The sequence below is a fragment of the Saccopteryx bilineata genome, chromosome 3, assembly GCF_036850765.1.
Source record: "Saccopteryx bilineata isolate mSacBil1 chromosome 3, mSacBil1_pri_phased_curated, whole genome shotgun sequence".
Lineage (NCBI taxonomy): Eukaryota > Metazoa > Chordata > Mammalia > Chiroptera > Emballonuridae > Saccopteryx > Saccopteryx bilineata.
In genome coordinates this window covers 265,191,985-265,212,654 of record NC_089492.1, presented here as the reverse complement: position 1 = coordinate 265,212,654, position 20,670 = coordinate 265,191,985, and the positions used below count along the sequence as shown (strand labels likewise).

General features: G+C 52.4%; 1 protein-coding gene across 3 annotated transcripts; it reads right to left on the bottom strand.

The window, feature by feature from the left end:
- Positions 1–180: 180 nt before the first annotated feature.
- On the bottom strand, positions 181–13,603 carry CSF3R (colony stimulating factor 3 receptor). 3 transcript variants are annotated; one of them, XM_066269628.1, is made up of 17 exons: positions 13,469–13,603; positions 12,157–12,205; positions 10,250–10,333; positions 7,748–8,044; positions 6,967–7,090; positions 6,621–6,808; positions 5,656–5,825; positions 5,378–5,531; positions 5,201–5,280; positions 4,545–4,764; positions 3,439–3,627; positions 2,944–3,045; positions 2,189–2,332; positions 1,932–2,072; positions 1,597–1,690; positions 1,333–1,417; positions 181–939 (listed from the first exon to the last, which is right to left on the bottom strand). In XM_066269628.1, exons 3-17 carry the CDS (start codon positions 10,311–10,313, stop codon positions 460–462), a joined length of 2,532 nt encoding a protein of 843 aa, XP_066125725.1. In that variant the 5' UTR covers positions 10,314–10,333; positions 12,157–12,205; positions 13,469–13,603; the 3' UTR covers positions 181–459. The 3 variants fall into 3 exon arrangements, with proteins under 3 accessions (XP_066125725.1, XP_066125728.1, XP_066125727.1); XM_066269631.1 differs by having other exon boundaries at positions 1,333–1,414; XM_066269630.1 differs by having other exon boundaries at positions 12,157–12,279; positions 13,469–13,589.
- Positions 13,604–20,670: the final 7,067 nt, after the last annotated feature.

Sequence of the window (20,670 nt, the reverse complement as noted above, 5' to 3'; positions counted from 1 at the left end):
TTGACCGGTCAAGGCACATGTGGGAAGCAAGTATAAGTTGATAGTTCCCGCTCCCTTCCAATCCCGCCTTTCTCTCTCCTCTCTCTAAAATCAGTAAATAACATCTTTGAGAAAGAAAAAGAACAGAGACTCAGGCACACACAAGAGTTTCTCAAAATAAAACCAAACCAAACTGAAGCATGAATCAGTTTAAGAGGCTGAAATTACAGGACATAAGCACAAAAGGATAGTGGACAGGCTGGATGAAGCAGCCTCCAACCTTTAAAGTGGGAGGCCCAGCCCATGGATATTGGGAGCATAGGGAAGGGATGCTGGGGGCCTCAGATAGGGGGAGATTTGGAGCCTTTGCCTTTTCTAGGGCAGGGTGTTTTTTAGTGATGGGCTTTCTGACCCTTGCCTCTTATCTGGATGGTCCAGGCCTTTCAAGAGGCAGGCTCAGCTGGGGCATCCCCGGAAGCCCTAGAAACCTCCCAGCCCTTCTACCCCATGGACCTGGAGCCCTTGCAGGAGGGGGAAATCAAGCAGTGGCCCAAAGACACAGTCATCCTCGTGGTTTGGGACTAGAGGCTCTGGGGTCCTTAGTGGGCTGGCCTGAAACCAAAGGTTCTCATAGGACTTGGGGCTAGGGGTGAGGCCCCCCAACAGGGGCTGAGTGGAGTCACAGCGGATATAGTAACCTGGCCCTGGGCCGGTAGAGCTGCCCAGCACCTTCCCGTAGAGGACCTGGTCACTGTTGCCAGACTGGGACTGGGGCTGGATAGAAAGTGCTGTTTGGTCCCCCTGGAGCACATAGGCCTGGACCAGGGTGGGAAGGCCACAGGTTCCTGAGCTGTCATTGGACTCGCAGGGCCCTGGCTTTTTCTCTTCCTCCTCCAGCACTGTGATGTTGGTGATGGTTGGCATGCTGGGGTCCCGAAGGCTGGGCAGCCTGTAGATCTCCTGGACACAAGGACATGTGATGAAGGCATGACTCATTTCAGATGTCTGCCCCAGCTACTGTCCCTGAGTTGGGGCAGTGTGGGGCCCTTTCTGTAGTTTTCTGCTGGAATTCTGAGTTACACCTGCGAAGTACCTCATATGTTCATGGTACATGTTATGTGCTGTTCAGACTTGGTGAGTCTTCCCAATGAGTCTGTGTGGGATTGGTCCCATTTCACAGTGGGGTGCCTGAGAGCTGGGATGCAAACTCAGGTCTGCTTTACTCCAAAGGGAGGGGAATCTTGCTGGAAAGTGAAGGGAAGGCCTGAGTACACATCCTCAGGGGGCATCCCTTCACTTTGAGCCTGGACTGACACCCCCAGTCCTGTTTCCCTCTCCCTCCCGGGTTCTCACCTCCACTGCCGTGGTGGTAGGCACCCAGGAGCCTAGGCTGCTGTGAGCTGGGTCTGGGACACTTGGCCAGAGGGAATTCTTCCTGCTGGAGAAGGGGACAGCTGAAGACATGGCTGCTTAGTGCAGAAAGGAGAAGGTGGAGGGCCTGACTCCCAGACATGGGCCCTGAGGCCTGGGGAGGCTGGGAGGGACTTAGGACTGGCCCACTAGGGCCTGCAGTTCCTTGTGGGCAGGGGTATCTGGGTGTCAAATCTCTTGATTCACCTGGGTCTGCAGCAGAGCCAGGCAGTTACACAGAAGCAGATGAGCAAGACCAGGAGGCCGAGCAGGATCAGGATGACATGCAGCTCAGGCTCCTCTGGGGTGAGAGGAAAGTCAGAGAGGGTAAAGTACATGCAGTACAGCTGGGCCTCCTCCCTTCAGGCTAGGATCCAAGGACAGGGTGTCTCTCTTCCCTCAGACTAGGATCCAAGGGCAGGGCTGGGTCTCCTGCTCGGAGTAGGGGATCCAGGCAAGCCCTGTCTACTCTAAAAATGGAGATCCTTGGGGTGAGGCACTCTCCCAACAGCCTCATCTGGCCAGCCCTCTTCTCCCCTTACCTGAGGCTATGGTTTTCAGGGTGAGGACTGTACTGTTGGCGGCACCTGCCTGGTTGGCAGCCATGAGGTGGATGTGGTACAAGCTGGCAGGCTCCAGGTTGTGGAGGACATATTCATGGGAGGAAGCATTAAGGGTGATAGCTGGGAGTAAGGACAATGGTCAGCCTGGGCCTGGATGCTGAGGCTCCCTCCAAGGCTGCTGAGCACCCCTCCCCCCCGGGCATTCTGGGACCGTGGGGTGCTAAGGATAGACTCACAGAAGGACTGGCCTATAGGATTGGTCCAGAAGATGGTGTAGGTCAGGGGGCTCTTCCCCAGCTCAGGGGCCTGGGGCACCCACTCCAGGCAGGCCCAGTTGTTGCCAATTTGATTTATATGCAGCTCTGGGGCGTTGAGGGGGCCTGTGGAAGAGAGAGGAGCAGGGCTGACAAGGGGCAGGGTGGAGAGCCCAGCCGTACTTCTTGTGGTTCTCCAGACCTAAGAACTGGGACATAGTGCGGGGTGGGTGATACAAGAGTCCAAGGGGACTTGTCCAAGCCTCGTTTTCTCAGGAACTTTGACTGAATCCATCTACTTCTAACAAGTGGCTAAGAGGCAGGATTTGAACCTGGTTCTCTGACTCCAAAGAATCACTCTTTGATATCGACCAGGCCTAATACTGTCTGACTCACTATTTAATTTCTGCCACTCTTTTCTGAATTTAAGCCAAGCCCTCTCTCTCTTTCCATCACATGTGACACCTTATTTCTGTCAGGACAACTGATTGATTTTTGCCAGACCTGCTCCCTGAATTCTGCGGCTCACTGCCTAATTTCTATCACCCCATGGCCTGACTTCTTTCTAGCTGCAGGGGTCCAGTGTAAGCCAGGGGTAATCTTAGGATTGGGAGGAGCCCTCTTTGGGTCCGAAGTAGGGAAGAAGGAAGTGTTCCCTCACAGTCCTGATTGTTGGGGCCTAGGCAGGCTTGTGAGAGAGGAGAGAATTCTGAGAAGGGGCTTGGCGACTGACGAACCTGTCTCTTGGGAGTAGGCATAGGTGTGCTGAGAGGATCCCATGGTGTCTTGGTACAAGGGGGTCACAGTGATCTCGTAGAGCTGAAAGGGCCTGATGTTCTCTGTAGAGAGAAAATGGGGTAGGCACTCTGCTGATATCAGGAGCTGACCTCAGACCTCTAGGCAGGGATAACCTGGGCCTCATACTGCAGGGCTAGCCTTTGTGATCTCTTCTTTAGACCATTTGGTAGGCGTAAGGGGAAAATAGTGGAAGAGAGAGCTAGAAAGGTGGCAGAGTCAGGGCTGCAGCAAGAGAGGGTCCAGTTAGACTATAAGAAGAACTTCCTGATTCTGAATATATGAGGTGAGACCAATGAAAGATCAAGAAAGACTTGGGAATCTGCTTGTCTAGGGTGGTTCAGGTTGTCCCTGGTCCATGGCCTCCCCATCTCTTGGCCCATGGCCTTCCCATCTCCTGGCCCTGCCCACCTGACCACCCTCTGGGCTTGCCTCACCCTGCAGCAGGGTGCCTGTGATGCTTCCATTATGCTCCATTTTCCAGGTCTTATGGCTGCCACTGGGGCTGGGGGGACCCAGGCCCCACTCAATCACATAGCCTCGAGGCTGAGGACTGGGGGGCTCCCAGTTCACCCAGAGGCTGTGAGGGTCTCGGGCCATAGTATGAAGGCTACCCACGGGAGGGCCTGGAGACAGAGTAGGAAAAAATGGGATAAAGGTGAAAAGAATGCAGGCCTTAGAGCCAGAAGCCTGGGTTCAAATCCTGGCCCTGCTACTTACAAACTGGGTGACCTTGAGCAAGTCAACATCTGAGCCTCAGTTTCCTCATCTGTGAAATGGAAATGATGATAAAAGTTCCTCCCTTATAGGGCCTTGGTGCAGATTAGATGAGATGGTACATGGTACATGGAACAGGCCTAGTGTGGTACTTAGTGTAGAGCTCTGCTTGATAATAATAAAAGCTAACACTATGCAGTTGTTGGTATGTGCCAGGGATAGTCCTTGGTGTATGCTAAGAGACCCATGAAGGGGGGCACTACTACTGTCCCCATTTTATCAATGAGAAAACAGACACAGAGAGGTTAAGTAATGACTGAGGTCATGCAGGTAGTCAGTGGGAATATTAATTATTGTTATCATTAGTCTCACCTTGTGAGGACCTATGTTCAGGGGAACCTGGGGGATGGTGGCGGTGATCCCTGGAAAATGAGCAGTTAACTCAGGGATCGTGTTCTAGTTGGAAAAATATAGGGCTTTCTCTCTCATCTTCTTGGCAGAATGGAGTGTGTTTTTGTGTGTGTACGTGTGTTTATGTGTACGTGCACACATGCACCAACTTAACCTGGTTCTGGCTCACGATCATACTAGCTAACACATACTGAGCAGTTACTCTGTGCCAGGCACATGTCTTAACTCATGTAATCTTCACAACAACCCTTTGAGGTAGGTGCTGAATCATCCCATCTGCTAGATGAGTAAACAGAGGCCTGGGAGGTTAAGTAAGTTGCCCAAGTCACACTATTAGCAAGTGACAGCACTAGATTTGAACCTAGGCAGTACATGGCTCAACCACCATGCTCTACTGGCTGCCAGCCCCCTGTACCTCTGTGTTCCAAGAAGATGACTAGGGTGGGCTGAGAGGTCCCGGCTGTATTATAGGCCACAAGGACCACCTCCTGGACTTCTGAAGGCAGATTAAAGGTGCAGTTTAGTTCTGTGGTGTTGCAGAGGGGTGGGGGTGGGACTGCTCCAGCCTGGCCTGAGGGTTCCCAGGAGACCAGGTACCCTTGGATCTGCTTGCTGTCTTCTTCTGGTGGCATTGGCTGTGGTGAGCATAGGAGGAAAAAGATAAGGTAGATGCACATTTCATCTTGAGTAGGGGGGAGCCTCTAGATGGGGTGGATGAAGCACAGGAACATAGCGCCCCAGGCTGGGAGCCAGCTTTCCTCCCTCCCTCCTTTCTTCCTTCCCTCTAGGGCCCTGTGCCAGGTCCTACCTAGGAGGCAGGAAAGGAAGAAAGAAGTTGGTGTGTGCAGCAGACATTTAACTATTCACTGAACCAACCCTTTGCCACAGGTGAGTCCTGTACTATAGTCTCTCCAGAAGGGCATTGCCCAGATTCGTAGGCACATGCAAAGTGCATGCAAACCGCATACAAATGCATCCAAGCCTCCTAGACCTGGCGGAGTCCTCAACCCCAAGCTCACGGGTCTGTGTGGGTTGAAGGTGGTCTCAGGGGTAGCCATCAGAGGGGGTCACCTTCCAGAACAGTTGCACATCCACTGTGCTGGAGTTCAGCTGCCTCTGCCGCCACCACGTTTCTAGTGTGACGTTGGGGGCTGTGGATGGAGCGAGAGGAGCAGGTGCTGGTCAGCGAGGGCCCTGGAGGTGGGCCTGGGTCCGATGGCTGAGCCCAGCCCCTCAGCACCCACTCACGCTGTTTCGAGCTGGTCAGCACCAGGCTGGGGCCCCAGTCACTCCACAGTCCAGACAGGGGCCAGCGGATGCAGCGCATCTGCAGGGTGTAGGCTGTGAATGGGAGGAGCCCGCAGAGCTCATGCTGGAAACTCTTGGAGGGCAGGGGGCCCACCTGGGTGGAGGGGGGGGGGAGGCATGGCTCTGAGCCTGGATTCCTGTGTCCTCTGGGGGCCAGCTTAACATACCTTCCCCTCAGTCACCCCCACCCAGGCTCTTGAGAAGGCCCTCCATCTCACCAGGGCCCAGCTGGCTTCTCCGAGCTGTGGCCGGTAGCGCAGCTCACACTTCTGCTCTATGTGTAGGCTGGGCTTCCATGGCTCCCAGTGTAACAGTAGACAGCCAGGCTGGGGTGGGGTCACCTTGGGGCTGGGGTCTAGGGCCCTCAGTGTGGAGGGCTCCACTTTTACTGCAAGGAGAGGAGTTGTCAGGCCCTTTCTCTGCCTCATCCTATAGGGCCCTGCTATAACTCCCTCTTCTCCCTGTCTGTGGCTCCATTTTTCTCCCTGGGTCTCCCTCTGTGGAGTGACTGCGTCTCTCTTTCTTGCTCTCTCTCTGTGTCTCTTCAACTCCATGTCATCGTGTTTCTGTGGGTCTGTCTCTGTATGTGTCTCTTTCTCTATAGGTCTGTTTTGTACTCTTGCCTCAGGGCCTTTGCACTGGTTGTTCCTGGGAACACTTTCCTTCCACACATCCAGTGTCTTGCTCCCTCATTTCCTTCAAGGATCTTTTCAAATGTCACCTTCTCAGTGAGGCCTTCCCTGACCATCTTACTGAAATAGCAACCCTCTACTGTCCTCACCCCTTGCATGCTTTAATGTCCCCATCACACTCATCACCAGCTGACATCCTATTTTATTTATTTTGCCCACTAGAATGTAATATTTCAAGAGCAGGACTTTTGCTCTTTAGTTCGCTGCTGTATTCCTAGCACCTAGAAGAGTGCCTAGCACATAGTGGGCGCTTCAAGAAATTTGCTGAAGGAATCAATGTGTGTCCTTGTGACTATGTTTCTTCCATGTCTCTGTGTCTCCATAGCTCTGTCTCCAACTGCATGCCAACTTGTCTCTGTCTCTCTTCTCTGCCTCTATCTCTTGGCCTTCCAATGTCTATTTCTCTGTTGCTGGGTCTGTTCTTCCCTCTCTGTGACTCTCTGTCCTTTGTGGGGACCACTTCCCTCCCCCATACCCAGTGCATCACCCACCAACGTCCATGGGATCAAGGCACAGTTGCAGGGACTTTCTGCTCCCCAGCACATTCTCTGCCTGCACCCAGATGCCCATAGCCTGGTAGAGCCGCATGTGTTGGCGTGGGATGGAGCAGTGGCTTTGCCCGTCCTCGGGGATGCAGTCGGGGATGGCTTCCTCTTGGACCTGGCAATTGTTCAGGCTCCTGCCAATCGGCCAGGCTTGGGTGTCAAGCAGAGGAAGAAAGCAGGGCTCCCTTCCTCTCCCATCTTTACCTCTGTCTCCCCCATCCCACAGTCTTACCTATCTATGCGCCACCCCAGGACCCAAAGGAATGGGGCCAGAATAGAGACACCTACTCACTTGAAGCTCTTTAGGGTATAGTTGGTAGGGAGGTGGGTGTCAGGTCCTGGCTCCCACTGGCAGATGAGACTCTCGGTTGTGAGGTTCATGAGGCAGGACAGGTTGGAGGGTGTGGCGGGAGGGTCTGTGCATAGGGTGGGGAGAGGGCTTTGGGTTGGACCATTCAGAAAGCTCCTGCAGGAACCGCCTGACTTTGTATCCCTGCTCTGGATATTTCCCCCTGGGCTCACTTTATCCATTCGCCTGTCTCTCTGCAGCTCAGGGGGAAACCGAGTTACAGGAGTATACAGGAACAGGCATCACAGAGCCTCAAACCCCTTCAACTCCATCCCCTTTAACAGGGACAGTGTAATGTCTGGGTTTTCATTCTGGTTCTGCAATTCACTACCTGTCCGATCTTGAAGTGATTTAATTGCTCCGTTTCCCCACCTGTACAATGGGGGCAATGGACACACCCTCCTGTGGTTGGGGAGTTGGGCTTACTCAGCAGCCACACAGAGTAGCAGTGACTACCCTGGTTCTCAAGCCACACTGCCTGATAAAAATCTTCACTCCATCCTTATTAGTTTGTGACCTTTCATTCAGCATGTCACTTACCCTCTCTGAACCTGTTTCCACATCTGCAAAATGGGGCTAACTAGCGCTATGCACTGGTAGGGAAGATGACCTAATATCAAGCGCATAAAATGCTTATTGAGCAAGAACTCAAGAAAAATAGCTCATATTAGTATTGGCAGGCGGGCACTGGAGGCAGAGCAGGTGGATGCTGGTAGGGACTTACAGCCTGCTCGCAGCTCAGCCACGTCCAGGATCTGCAGGCCTTTGCTCCAGGGCAGAGAGCAGGAGAGAAAGGCCAAAGAGTCATTGAGGTGGGGCAAGGTGATGGTGGATTCCTGGGTTCCATCTGGCAAGCGCTGCTGCCTGCCCCCAGGTAAAAGCTCCTCTCCCAATCTCCATACAATCTGTGACTCCGAGTCCAGGTAGCCGCAGTTCTGGCTGATGATGCAGGAGGCCGTGATAGCATCTCCCAGGTGGACCACGGGGGTTGAGAGGTTGATGTACCCGCACCCCTCTAGGCCTGGGATGGAAGAGAATGGGCCATGAGAGAGTCTTCTGCCTGGTAGAGCTGAGCCATCAGCTAGGCCTTTGTTCTCCTAGACTCAAGGGCCTCACCTTCTTGCTTCACCCCCACTCCCTACCCCCGCCAAGATGTGGGAGCTGGAATGGGGAGCTGTGTTTGGGGCTGTGAGAGGCTCTTGGGGAGGAGGCAGAGATAGTGATGTGTGGGTAAGAGTGTATCAACCAGCTATACAGAGAAAAACCGGTCCTGGTCTGTGGTATGGGTGGTTTCCCCTGGTGAAACAGTCCCACCATGGCTGATGGTAAGCTACCTGTGTGACGTCGCTGAATGGGAACTTGGGAAGAGTTGTGCACAATTAGCTCTTGCAAGCCTGGCCCAGCACACCACCAGATAGAGACTAGTCCTCTCCCGGAGCGCCCTCCCCAAGGGTGGCGAAAGCAGTGATGAGCATGATAAGAACCGCGAAGCCACAGCAATCTTTTCAGAGTTCAGATCTGATTGTTTCCCCAGCTCGATCACAGCCCTTCAACGGCACATCATTGCTCTGAAAGGCAGCATGGTGTGCTGGATGAGAGCAAGGGTGTTGGAACTAGACTGCCTAGCTCTAGAGCCTGATCCTATTGCTTATTAACCATGTGACCCTGGTATGTTACTGAGACTTTCCGTGCCTCAGATTCCTCATCTGTAAAGTGGGGATAAAGATAGTCCCTGCCTTAGTGTTGCTGGAAGCGTTAGATGTGATAGTGTGTGTCAGGCCCACAGAACAGTGTCTCACAGGTGAGTATTTGCTGCCCTGATTGGGATAAAGACCCAGAGTCTTCTCACAGCCCTGTGGCCCGGTTCCTGCCTATCCCTCCCACGTCCAGCGCAGACCATCCCCTCTCAGCTCCAGTTGCCTTGGCTTCTTGCTATTCTTTGAACACGCCATGCTCTTCCAATCCCCGGGTCTTTGCACCTGCTGTTGCTTTTTGAGGTGTTCCTTTCCTCCTACCCCTCTTTCACCTGATTAACATTTAAGTATGTTGGGGGGGGGACAGACCAGGCCCTGACCAACCAAACCAGGCCAAGCTCCCTGAACTTCCCCAAAGCTCTTATTATCCTTGTAATTATAGAGTCATGTGATTATTTGCATGTCAGTCTCCCCAGCTGGACCACAGGTGGCATGATGCCAGAAGCCTCGGCTGTTTTGCTCACTACTGTATCCCCCGTGCCTAGCCCAAAGTGGCCCTAGGTGAAGATGCATAGAATAAAGCACTGCACTTTATGCACCATGCCTTCTCTCCTCTCTCAGGTGTCCTTCGGCCCATTTTCCTGATAGGGATGCTGAGGCCCTAGGAGGAGAAATGATTTTCCCCGGGTCACAGGGCAAGTTTAGGGGGTTCCCACCCCTTCACACACTCAGAATTTTAGACTGGAAGGAGCCTTGCAAAACTGTGCTTCAAAACCCCACGTGATGCTGCATCCTTTACAGCAGGGCTAACACATCCTTTACAGCTGTTTGTGTGTGGCCTGCCAGCTAAGAAGGGTTTTTTCTTTGTACATTTTTTAAGGGTTGAAAACAAACAAAACAAAAACCACATTGGGTATACAATGCGATCAACAGTAAACAAACAGACAAACAAAAACAAAGAAAGAAACAAACAAAAAAACAAATAAGAACATGCACCAGAGACTGCCTGCCTCCTGCAGAACCTGAATGTTCTGTGAGACGCCGTTGGCCACTCCTGCTGTGCAGCATCCCGGTCAATCCTGGCCTCCATTTGCATAGCCCCAGAGATGGGGGGGGGTCTCCACTTCTCAAGACAGAGTTTCCGTAGTAGGAGAGCTCTGCCTGGGCTTCCTTATTTCAAGACGAAACCTACCTTGTGTGGCTTCTACCCTGATCCCTATGCTGCCATGAAGACTGTACAGAAGCCAGAGATTCCTCCTGGCAGCCTGGTGAAGACGTGCAGACAAGCTCTGGGGCCCCCTGGCTGTTTCCAGGCTGACTAGCTCGGGCCCTCCTACCATGCCTCCTGGGTGGTGGCTTGCTGTGGAAGTCTGTGGACGGGAGCCTAGCTACCCCACGTCTGTGGCCCAGTCTTGATTCTCTCAGAACCCCAGGCGCAGTGTAACAGGGCAGGGAAATGAAGCTCTCATCCACCCCCCGTATCTCTCCTGTAACCCCCTCTCGCTCCAACGCCCCGCCCCAGCCACACTCACTTCTGGAGAGCAGTAGGATGATCAGAACTGCTCTGGTCAGGCTCCAGGTGCCCAGCCCCACCATAGTGCCAGCTTGGTGTTCACCTGTAGGCAGAGGGGGATGGTTAAGGTCTTGGACTTTGAAATCACGGCTGAGCTTAATCCTTGTTCTGCCACATTGTGGCTTTGGCCAAGTTACATGGCCTCTGTGCGCTTCAGTTTCTTTGTCTGCAAAATGGAGGTAACGGCCTATACAACATAGGGCTTTGGGAAGAAGACCTGCACGTAGGAAATGACAAGTGACAGCCACTGCTATTATTATACTTGCCCTCCAGGAGAGAGCAGGGAAAGGAGCAGCAAGGAACAGCATCCCCCTCCTTCCCTTCTGTCTTAGCCAGGTCCCCCCAGCCCTCCAAAGAGGACCCTGAGATGAGACTTACATGCAGGTAGTTTATTTTAGGAGGATCCAAGGAAACAGGTAAGAAGGGAAAGCCAACACGAGGGCATGCCATTGAGCTGGTCACCTCACCAGACAACTGGGACTCACTCCTGCTGGAACTTTCCAAGGAGCCATATGGGTACATGCCTCAGAGCTGTCTACCCAAGGGACAACTTATCCCTCGAACAGGAGGGAAGATAGGAACATTTATCCACCAGTTCCTGTCCCCATTGGCATAGGGATGTCCCTTGGGGTGTTAACTGCCCGCATAGCAGGTCGCCCATGCGTGAGTATGAGGCAGGTTCTCCAGGGTGAGCCGTGCCAGGAGTGTCGGAGATGCTGCCTGGCGGAAAGGGTCAACTCCGCGGAGCGGCTGAGGCAAGGGGCTGTCAGGTTACAGCCGTGGGAAGCCGGCTGCCATGGCAATGGCTGGGGGGAAGGGTGGGCTGAGAGGATATCAGGTATGACACACAAGGGGTCTAATATACCCCCGATTCTGGGCACAGACCTGTGGAGGCCTTCCAGGCCAGCATACTGTAGTCACAGTGGCAGTGCCTGGCTGGGGGGAGTGTTAGTTCCAGTCTTAGAAAGTATGCTGGGAGTGGACTTCTAGCCTAACCGTCCACTCTGATCCAGTGGAGATCTTGAGGCCAGGAACCTGGTCCTCCTGCACTAATTAATACTCTTGGTGGCAGGCCAGTGGGGATTGCTGACCAGCCAGCAGACCCCCTGTGCTCATAAGGGAGAGAGCTGTTCTCCCTTTTCTCTCCTCCCAGAGGTGCGAAGAACTTCCCCGATTCCAAAGGCTGTTTCCGCTTGTAGGGCCTTAACCAAACCCCAGTCTCTCCTCACATACTGCAGTATCAGGATACCAGGTGGCTAGGCCATCAGTTGCTTTTTTTTTGCTAATCAGGAAAGATGTGCCCCTTCCTCCAGACAGAGGCAGCCTGAGGCTGGAGAACAGGCTGGGTTTCAGCCTGCACCTGTCCCTCAGCCTGGCAGCTTTGTATAGTGAGAAACCTGCACAACGGTCAGAGCACCCCGGCCTACCAGTCAGTGGCGGGCAACCTCCTTACTACAGCACCCCAGTTTGATTATCCCCCCTCCCACACACACTTGCAGGGGAAGTGCTTAGCCTCTCTGGCCCAGATTTTGGGACACTGGTTTCCATTGCCGTATGCTTTTGATCATACCCAGCCTGTGCCCAGCGAGGGGCCACTTCACCACTGGCTCCTGTCCCGACTGGGCAGCCAAACCCTAAACCCCAAGAGGCCAGGCACCCTTCCCCCTGGGTTGCTGGGTGTTGGCACCCTTAGCATAAGTCTCTGGTCCCCCATGACCGCCCTGGGTGCCCCCAGCCCAGTTGAGTGAGATCTGGGGCCTGTTGGAGTTGGAGCATGGTCTCCTTTCTTGGGGCGAGTGCGCAGAGAGGTTGGAAGCCCAGCTGTGAGTCAGACCAGTGGATATGAACCACAGCACTGCCACTTACCAGCTTTGTGACCTTGGACAAGTTACTTTCTGAGTTTCAGTTTCCCCATCTGTGAGAGAGGCACAATAATAGCACCCACATTTCAGGGTTGTGATCCAGAGTTAAAGACACTTAGCACGGAGCCTGCACGGAGAAGGCACTCAATGATCATGTTATTTTCACGGGCTACGAAGCAGGGCACCATCTCACAAAGCTAGTGTGGCTTACAGGCCCGTCACCCCCCGCCCCGCCTAAAGGCTGTGTGGTCACACAGCCTTTTAGGACGGGCACCTTGCTTTGGTCTAGCCCATGCTGTATGGCTTTAAGGCCCCCTTTCTGGGTCCCTACCTACAGCTTCTTGGTCCCACAGTGTCTCCTTCGCTGCAGCCATCTCTGCTGGGCCCTTTTGACTGTTTCTGGGCCCCAGAACAACACCCTGCCCCCGGAGTCCTGCATTGCACCCCTCTTTCTGCTTCCCCTGCCTCTCTCACCACTCAGCCTTCATCCCTTGCTCTCCCTTCCCCAATTCACAGCCCTCTCTCCCTGTTCTTTCTACTCTAGTTCACCTGGAGACTGTTTCTGTGGGAGCTGGCAATGAACAGAGGGAGAGTCCTTCCCAGGTGTGGTTCAGAGAAAGAGAGAGACAGAAGGCAGAAAGAGAAAGGGTGCAGAGTTACTCACACAGACCGAGATGATAGAAAGAGACCCACGGAGATAAAGACAGGCAGGGGAGACGCTGAGAGTCAGACAGGGAGAGAATAGAGCCCCAGAGACAAGGATGTTGACACATAGAGACTGAGGCACCTGGCGGTTGAGAAGCGATCTGATACCCAAGAGAGTTTAAGATTCAAAAGACGGAGGGAAACGCGTGAGACAGAGAGGCACACAGAGACTCCAAGACAGAGAGAAACTCAGAGCACAGGCAAGCCAGATGGGGCTGGGGAGGACGGAGAAATGAAGAATAAAATAGATAGATGGAGACAGGGAGAAGTGGAAACACACAGGCTCTGAGAGACAGAGGCCCCGAGAGGGATAACAATTAGGCCCTTCCCTGACCCCAGCTCTGTGTCCTTAGCTATTGGTTGTTTGTGACTTCCCGATACAATCCTTCCCTCCCTCCCTCCCAAAGTGAGAAGTGAGGACATCTCTGGGAAAAGAGACTCAATGTCCAGGGCTCCTGGTTCCAAGGAACAGACGCTAAAGGCAGGAGCTCTGGTTCCAGGTCTAAGCCCCCTGCATACAGGCACTTGGGAGAGCTGGGGGCGAGTGGCTGCCGGACTTCAAGCCCCCCTCAAGGCCAAGGCTCAGCTCTCCCCGGGGCTCCCCTACTCACGCTGGAGCCTGCAGCCCGCAGCCTCCTGGCCTCCCTGGTCTCTGCGCTCTTCTTCAGGCAAGTTCCTGAAAACAGCTGCAGTCTGGCTTTTCTCCCCAGCCCTGTCGTTAATGGCTTGGCCTCTGATACACCCGGGGACTGCGGATTGCAACACATGCCCAGCCTCCTTCCCTCCCTTGCCCTGTCTCTGTGGCACAGGCAGCCCCTTCCTCCCAGGAAGGAGCCTGGGAGGGAAGCTGGTGTGAGGCCTGGGCAGCCAGCCTTCCTGCCTCCAGGGGTCTTAAAGGGGCTGGGGGTTGTGGCAATGTCTTCCCCCTCCTCTGTCTCCGGATTTCCTGACCTCAAAGCGTTGAGGCCCAGTAGGGCCCAGGCTCCAACCCCACTAGGTGCTATTCTCACACCCCTAGCCTTGGGGGATCATCGCTCAGAGACAGACCCTGGCTGGAAGGTTTGCTCAGCTCTAAAGGTCTTTGTGGGACCAGCCTTGGGGCCCTGATCGATCCTCACTAGACTCAGGGAGGGACAGCCTCCAGGTTACAGGGAATTTTGTAACTCAGTATCTTCCTCACTGCTCCGCCTGTTACTACGGATTCTCTATCACTGCCTGTAGGCCAAGTAGACGGGGAACTGGGGGCTCTGGGACAACAGAGGGAAGTCCTGTGAGGCTCAAGGTCTTCACGTGCTCACTGGAGATTAGTGAGGTTTACTCATAAGGATTCTGCTGAATTGAAATTTTCTTTTCGTTTTCTTTGGAGAGAGGCAGAGAGAGAGACACACAGGAACATCATATGTGCCCTGACCAAGAAATTGAACTGGCAAGCTCTGTGTCGGGACGACGCTCCAGCCCACTGAACTATGGCCAGGGTTTTATTTATGGATTGATTTTTAAAAACTATTTTTTAAATTTTATTTATTCATTTTTAGAGAGGAGAGAGAGAGACAGAGAGGGAGAGAGACAGAGAGAGAGAAGGGGGAAGGAGCTGGAAGCATCAACTCCCATATGTGCCTTGACCAGGCAAGCCCAGGGTTTCGAACCGGCGACCTCAGCATTTCCAGGTCAATGCTTTATATGGATTGATTTTTAGAGAGACAGAGAGAGGAAGGGAGAGAGAGGGGAGGGGGAAGGGAAGCATTCATTTGTTGTTCCCCTCAGTTGTGCATTTATTGGTTGCTTCCTGTGTGTTCCCCGACCCGCAGATTGAACCCTCAACCTTGTTGTTTCGGGACGACTCTCCTCACCAACTAAGCTAACTGGCCAGGGCCAACATTTTTTGATTGAGTGAAACAGACTACATTTATGTCTTTTATTCTCTATATCCACAAATCCCCTGCAATTGTTTATAATTTTCTGTGCATTTTTCTGAGGAAGGCTCAGACTGTTTATAGTTTATTGGGTTTATAACCCAATAAAGGTTAGGTCCCAACTAACTAGCAGAGTATCTGTAACATATGATCCTTTTAGAAAAAAAAGAGAGGGGGCTTTCTGAGTTTGATGTGATGGGGTAGACCTGGGCTGAAGTTTTGGCTCCAGATTGAAATACCCAGCTGTCTGCAGCAACTTTCCCAAGATGTCTCATAGGCCCTGCAGGCTCAGCAAATCCCATGGACTCTGCTTTCAAAATGTAACTAGAATTCTGGGTAGACAGATATTCACTGTAAAGTTCAACTTGGCTCTATGCTTGAATATTTTCATGATAAAAAGTTGGAACATATAGATATTACTTAAGCCTAGATAGTTTCAACATGGCCCTCTCACTGGTCTACTTCCATTCATCCTTCACCTACCTGTCAACTGTTCCATCAGCAGCCAGTGTGATACTGATCAGAAGCTGGTTTATGTCATCTGCTGTCCAAACCCTCAATGGCTCTCATCTCACTCAGCGTCAAAGTCAAGCACCTATCAGTGATCAACCTGGGGTACCTCCATTTGCTTCCTGATCCTTCTCCTATTATTTTTTCCCTTCCTGCTCTGCTCTCATCAATCTGTTTACCTTGTTGTTGCTTGAACTTGTTGTTGCTTCCTCCTGCCTCAGGGCCCTTGCACTTGCTGTTTCTCCTGCTGGACCCTTTCTCTCCAAATAATAATATGACTCCCTCCCTCCCGTTCTGTGCTCAAATATCACCTTCTCATCAAGGCCTTCTCTGACCATACTTAAAAATAATTGCAACCTCTCCCACTCCATCCCTCTTTTTTTCTCCTATATCCTTTTTCATCATCTGACATTGGCTGCCCCCTGCCTCTCCTCTTCCATAGAATGTAAGCTCCATGAGGGCAAGTCTGTTTTGTTTAAAACATTATCTGTAGTGGGTACAACATTGCCTGTCACACAGTGAGCCTTTGATACATATATATTTGTTGAACAAATGAATTGACTGGATGGATCTTTCTCTACTTCACTAAACCTATTCCCAATCCCCATGTGCCTTATCTTGGTAAATTAGTCCACTGTCCCAGTGCCTACTCCCCCAAGTCACCTGACCAGGGACCCAGAAGTCATTTCTCACATCCCCTTTCCCACACTCCCTTATCCAATCATTTCAGCATGAAGGAGAATAGGCCTTTTGTTCATCATCTAGAAAACATGGTCCTACTGCAGGTGCAAAGGTACAGTGGTGTGCAAAAGCAGCTTTAGTTCCTGCCTTTATGGAGCTCTGTCTTGTCCACAATGCTGAATCTACCACCCCTCCTTGCCTTTGTCAGCTCTCTGCATCCTTCTTCTGGATGCACCAGCCTGCTCACTGGGCTCCTCCGCTCTCCGTCAGCACCTGGCAGAGTGACCTTTCCTACACACACACGTCTGATCATGCTGGTCCCCTTCTTCAGAGTTCCTGGTCCCACCCTAACTCCTTAACTGGACAGTGAAAAGAGCCCACGATCTGACCCCACCTCCCTCTCCTGCCTCATCTGCCTCCATTTCCCCAGGCGACCACTTCATGCTCTAGGCATGCAATTCATGCGGACTTTGCTTCTTTCCCTGCTGGCCTCAGGCTCTGGAACTCCTGTTTGTTTTGCTGATGTAGGCTAACCAGGCCAGTCTCTGACGCAGCTCAGACAGCTTGCGTGTGCCCCAGCATGCCTGCTGGCGATCCTGTAATCCTGCAGTGGGCTGTGGGCTGTCTGCCTCCTCTGTGACACTGTGAACCCCTCGAGGGCACTGTCACCTCTGCCTCCAGCCTCAGCACAGTGCAGGCCCCACCCACAGAGGATGCTCAGTGCATATCAGTTGGGCTGCAGAATCTTGGAGAAGTTGTTTACCCTCTCCAAGCCTCCATTTATCTGCCACAGGGACAATTCCTCCCAAGGGTTTTGTGAGGATTAAATGAGCTTCAGGAGCCGTACACATTACCCAGCATGTAATAGGTGGTAAATAAAATTCCTTTCTTCTTTAACCCCCTGTCCAGTTCCATGTTTCAGAACAAGATTTCACTGCTCTCGTCTGTGCTTCTTTCTGCACTGTGGACCTGCACTAGGAAATGCAGCTGCAGCAGCTGAAAGGAAAGTTAGATTTAAGAACTTTCCTGAAGGGAGAGTCATCAGAGTGCAGAGAGGTTAAGAGGAGTCAGCCTGTTTGGGTTTGCCACATGCTAGCTGTGTGACCCTGGGCAAGTTTTTAACCTCTTTGAGCCTCAGTTTAATCAGCTTTAAAATGAGGGCAATAGATTCAGCTTCATGGAATTCTTTAGAGAAATAAGTGAAATAATGCATGTGAGGTTCATGGAATAGAGCCAGGCACTTAGTAAATGCTTAAGAAATGTTTACTCTGGTGAGCTGAAAAGCATGAGACAGATGTGGAGTCATCCCCTCCATCCCCCATCCCCCCACCCCCATGTCTGTTTTGTGGATACTTCCTCCTCCAGCTCTTCTGCCCCCCGCCCTGTCCTCCATTGGACAGGGTGTCTCTGTCTCTGTGGGCTGGAAACCCCAGTCAGGGAGCCCTGGGAGGGGAACCCCGTTTTCAGCAGCCCTGCTGAGGATAGAATCATTTCAGTTTCTGTTATTTCTGTGATAGGTGGGGCTGTTGGGTGGGTCAAGGGGCCGCTTGTTCTAGAGAAGCCTGGACAGGGGCCGGCAGGCTGGTCAGGGCGAGTATCCGGAAATGGTGGCCGTGCTCGTCCACCAGCGGTTGGTTTGGCTAGAAGACAGCAGTCGGCTGAGATTGTGCAAACAGGTCATTGTGCAAACACACCCCTGTGTGTGGCCTCGATTGTGCAAACAGGTGTTTACTGGAGGCTGCCTGGCTTGGGCTACCAGCTTACACAAAGCTCCTGAGCTGTTGACTCAGAAAGTAACAAGAATCTAGACACCCATTATTCCTTGAACACACCCCAAACTTCCTGCCTCTCAGCGCAGGTTCTCTCCGCCTACCGTCCTGTTGTCTGTCTCTATCTCTACTTGTTGGAAATTCATCCATTCTTCAAGGCTCAGAGGAAACTCTACTAAGTCTCCACTTCTTCTCATGTGCATATTCAAGGAAGTGATATACTTCTAACATCACTGGTCATGTTTTACCTTATGGCCCTTTTTAGACTGTGAGCTCCCTGGGGACAATGGCCTTTCTTTTTTCTTTTTCTTTTCTTTTCTTTTTCTTTTTTTTCATGTGTGACAGAGATGGAGAGAGGGACAGATAGTGACAGACCTTGGGCTCAAGCCAGTGACCTTGGGCTTCAAGCCAGTGAGCTTTGGGCTCAAGCCAGTGACCATAGGGTCATGTCCATGATCCTATGCTCAATCTGGCAACCCCACACTCAAGCTGGTGAGCCCACACTCAAGCGAGTGACCTTGAGGTTTCGAACCTGGCTCCTCTGCACCCTAGTCTGATGCTCTATCCACTGCACCACAGCCTGGTCAGGCTGGCCGTTTCTTATTCTCCTTTGAAAAGGTAAGAAACTGAGGCCCAGAGAGGAAAAGTGACCTATCCCATGTCACACAGCCAGCTGTGGCAGAGCTGGACTCTAAATCAGGTCCCTGCACTTGCTGTCATAATCACTACCTCTCTTTTTATACCCTACCCATCTCTGACCCTAGATCTTTACTCTGGCCCCTGGGGTGAGGCGGGACTCCAGTTGGAACCTGAGGGATGGGTGGGATTTGTATGAGGAAGAAAACGTATTCTGAACAGAGGAACAGCAGGAGCAAAGGCACGGAGGCTGGGATGGGAAGAGTGTGTATGGAGGCCATAAAAGAGGTAGGAGGAGGAAGCACAGGCTTGGGAATGGTGAGATGGAGGCAGGTAAGAGCTGGCTTGCATTCTAGACCCAGAGATGACATTGACCCTGTACGAGCTTGGACAGGACCTCACAGCCTTGTCTTTTAGATTCTCATCTCCCTCTTGGTACTCCACAGATACCCCAAACTAAACAGACCCCCAATTGAACTGCTCCACATTTTCTCCTGAAAATCTGCTTTCCTGCCCTGGTGAGTGGCATCAGGAAACCTGGACTTGAACTGGACTTCCTCCCTCTGTCTATGCCCCACGTCCAACCTACCACCGTCCCTGTGGGTCCTGCCCCTTTCCTCCCCCTTACTGCCAGCACAGGAGTCAGGCCGCCATCGGTGCTCTTTGGGATGACCCCGGGGCCCTCCTCCTGGTCTCCCTGACTTTGTTTCTGGGATACCACCTTTGCTATACTCACCTGGAGAGCTTCTTCCAAAAGACAAATCTTAACATGTCACTGTCCAGCTGCAAAGCCTCCATTGGTTCCTCGCTGCCCATGGAATAAAGTTCCAGTCTTCCTCATGGCCTTGAGCTCCTTCAAAACCAGCCCCTAATCTGCCTTGAAGTCAGGGCTTCCTCTCTTCTTACTCCCTTTCCCAACCTCCTCTTGCCCTTCAGTCCAGCCATTCCATTTACCATCACTGTCCAATTATGTATGTGCTCTTTTTTTTCCATGGCTCCAGACCTTTCCCACATTTTTGCCTCTGCTCTAAGTGCCTTTTTCCTTATTTTTTATGTCTGAAGAAATCTCTTTTACCCTTTAAAACCCAGTTGAATGTCACCTCCTCTGTGAAGCCTCCCTGGATTTCCTGTGGGAGGGGTTAGGTGCTGCTCACTTGGGCTCCCAGGTGCTTTGTGAAGGCAGGGACTGGATCTGTGGCCCCAGTACCCAGGGTGGGGTCTGGCATGGTGAGGTATCTGTGAAAGTGTGCTGAACAATTTGGGCGCTGGACTTGGGTGTTTGGGCCTGATGGGTCCCCGGTGGCCACCAGGTTACTTGCCAAGAGGTTTGGAGGAGTCTCTTCCAACCACTGGCAGCCAGCAATGCTTCCCTGGTGCACAGACTGGAAAGATTTTCTTTCTTTGATTGGTGTCCCCAAATGAGATATGAATCAATTAGGATATAATCAATGTTGGATGCAGGAGGGTGAAAAGCAGGCCACAAGCTGCCAAGAGGCTGGACTGGCTGCCCAGATGTTCTCTCAGGGTCTCCCTCTTGGGAAGGAAGCAGAGTTCTTACTTTGGTGGGCAAAAAGGAAGACCTCCCATCCCCCACTTGTGGTCGGCTAGTTAGGAGGACCTTATCTCTGCTCTCCGGGCCTGGCCTGCCGTGGTGTGGCTGGGGAGGTGGTGTGGTCCTGATGGTGGTGGTGCTGGTACGATCAGAGGCTGAGGTGAGATAAAACTCAGATGCTTATCTTGGTTTGGAGGAAGCCTTTCTCCTCTGCAACCCTGGGGCTGGCAGATGGGTTGGGGGACAGCCCATAACGCAAGAGTCCCCAGGCCAGGCCAGCCTCTGCTCTCATCATGGGTTCCCTTTGGTGAGGGAGCTACATTCAGGCAACTCATTTATGTCCCCATAGCACTGAGGTGGGAAGGTGGGAGGGAGAAGACGGGGGCATTTTTTTCTAATAATTATGCCAGGAAGAGTAGCTAGAAGTCAAATGACCTGTTTAAGGCAAGAGAGAGGTGAAGGCAGGTCCATAACTTCTGTGATGACTGGTGTTTGCATTCTCCCCTGTTTCCTGAGGTGCCCAGCTGGATCCTGAGAGGGAGGAGGGCACCCAGTGCTCCCTTGGTCCCATGTCGTCATCTGCCTTCCAATCTAGACCCAGGGACTACAGATAAGCCTTCAGGCTGAGGGGCACCATGGAGCAGAGGGATGATGGCTTTTACAATCTTTTTGCGGTTGTAGCTGTTTTATGAGTGGTTTAGACTAATGAGGTAATATCGATATATTATCTCTATCAACTCTTTGCCTTCCCA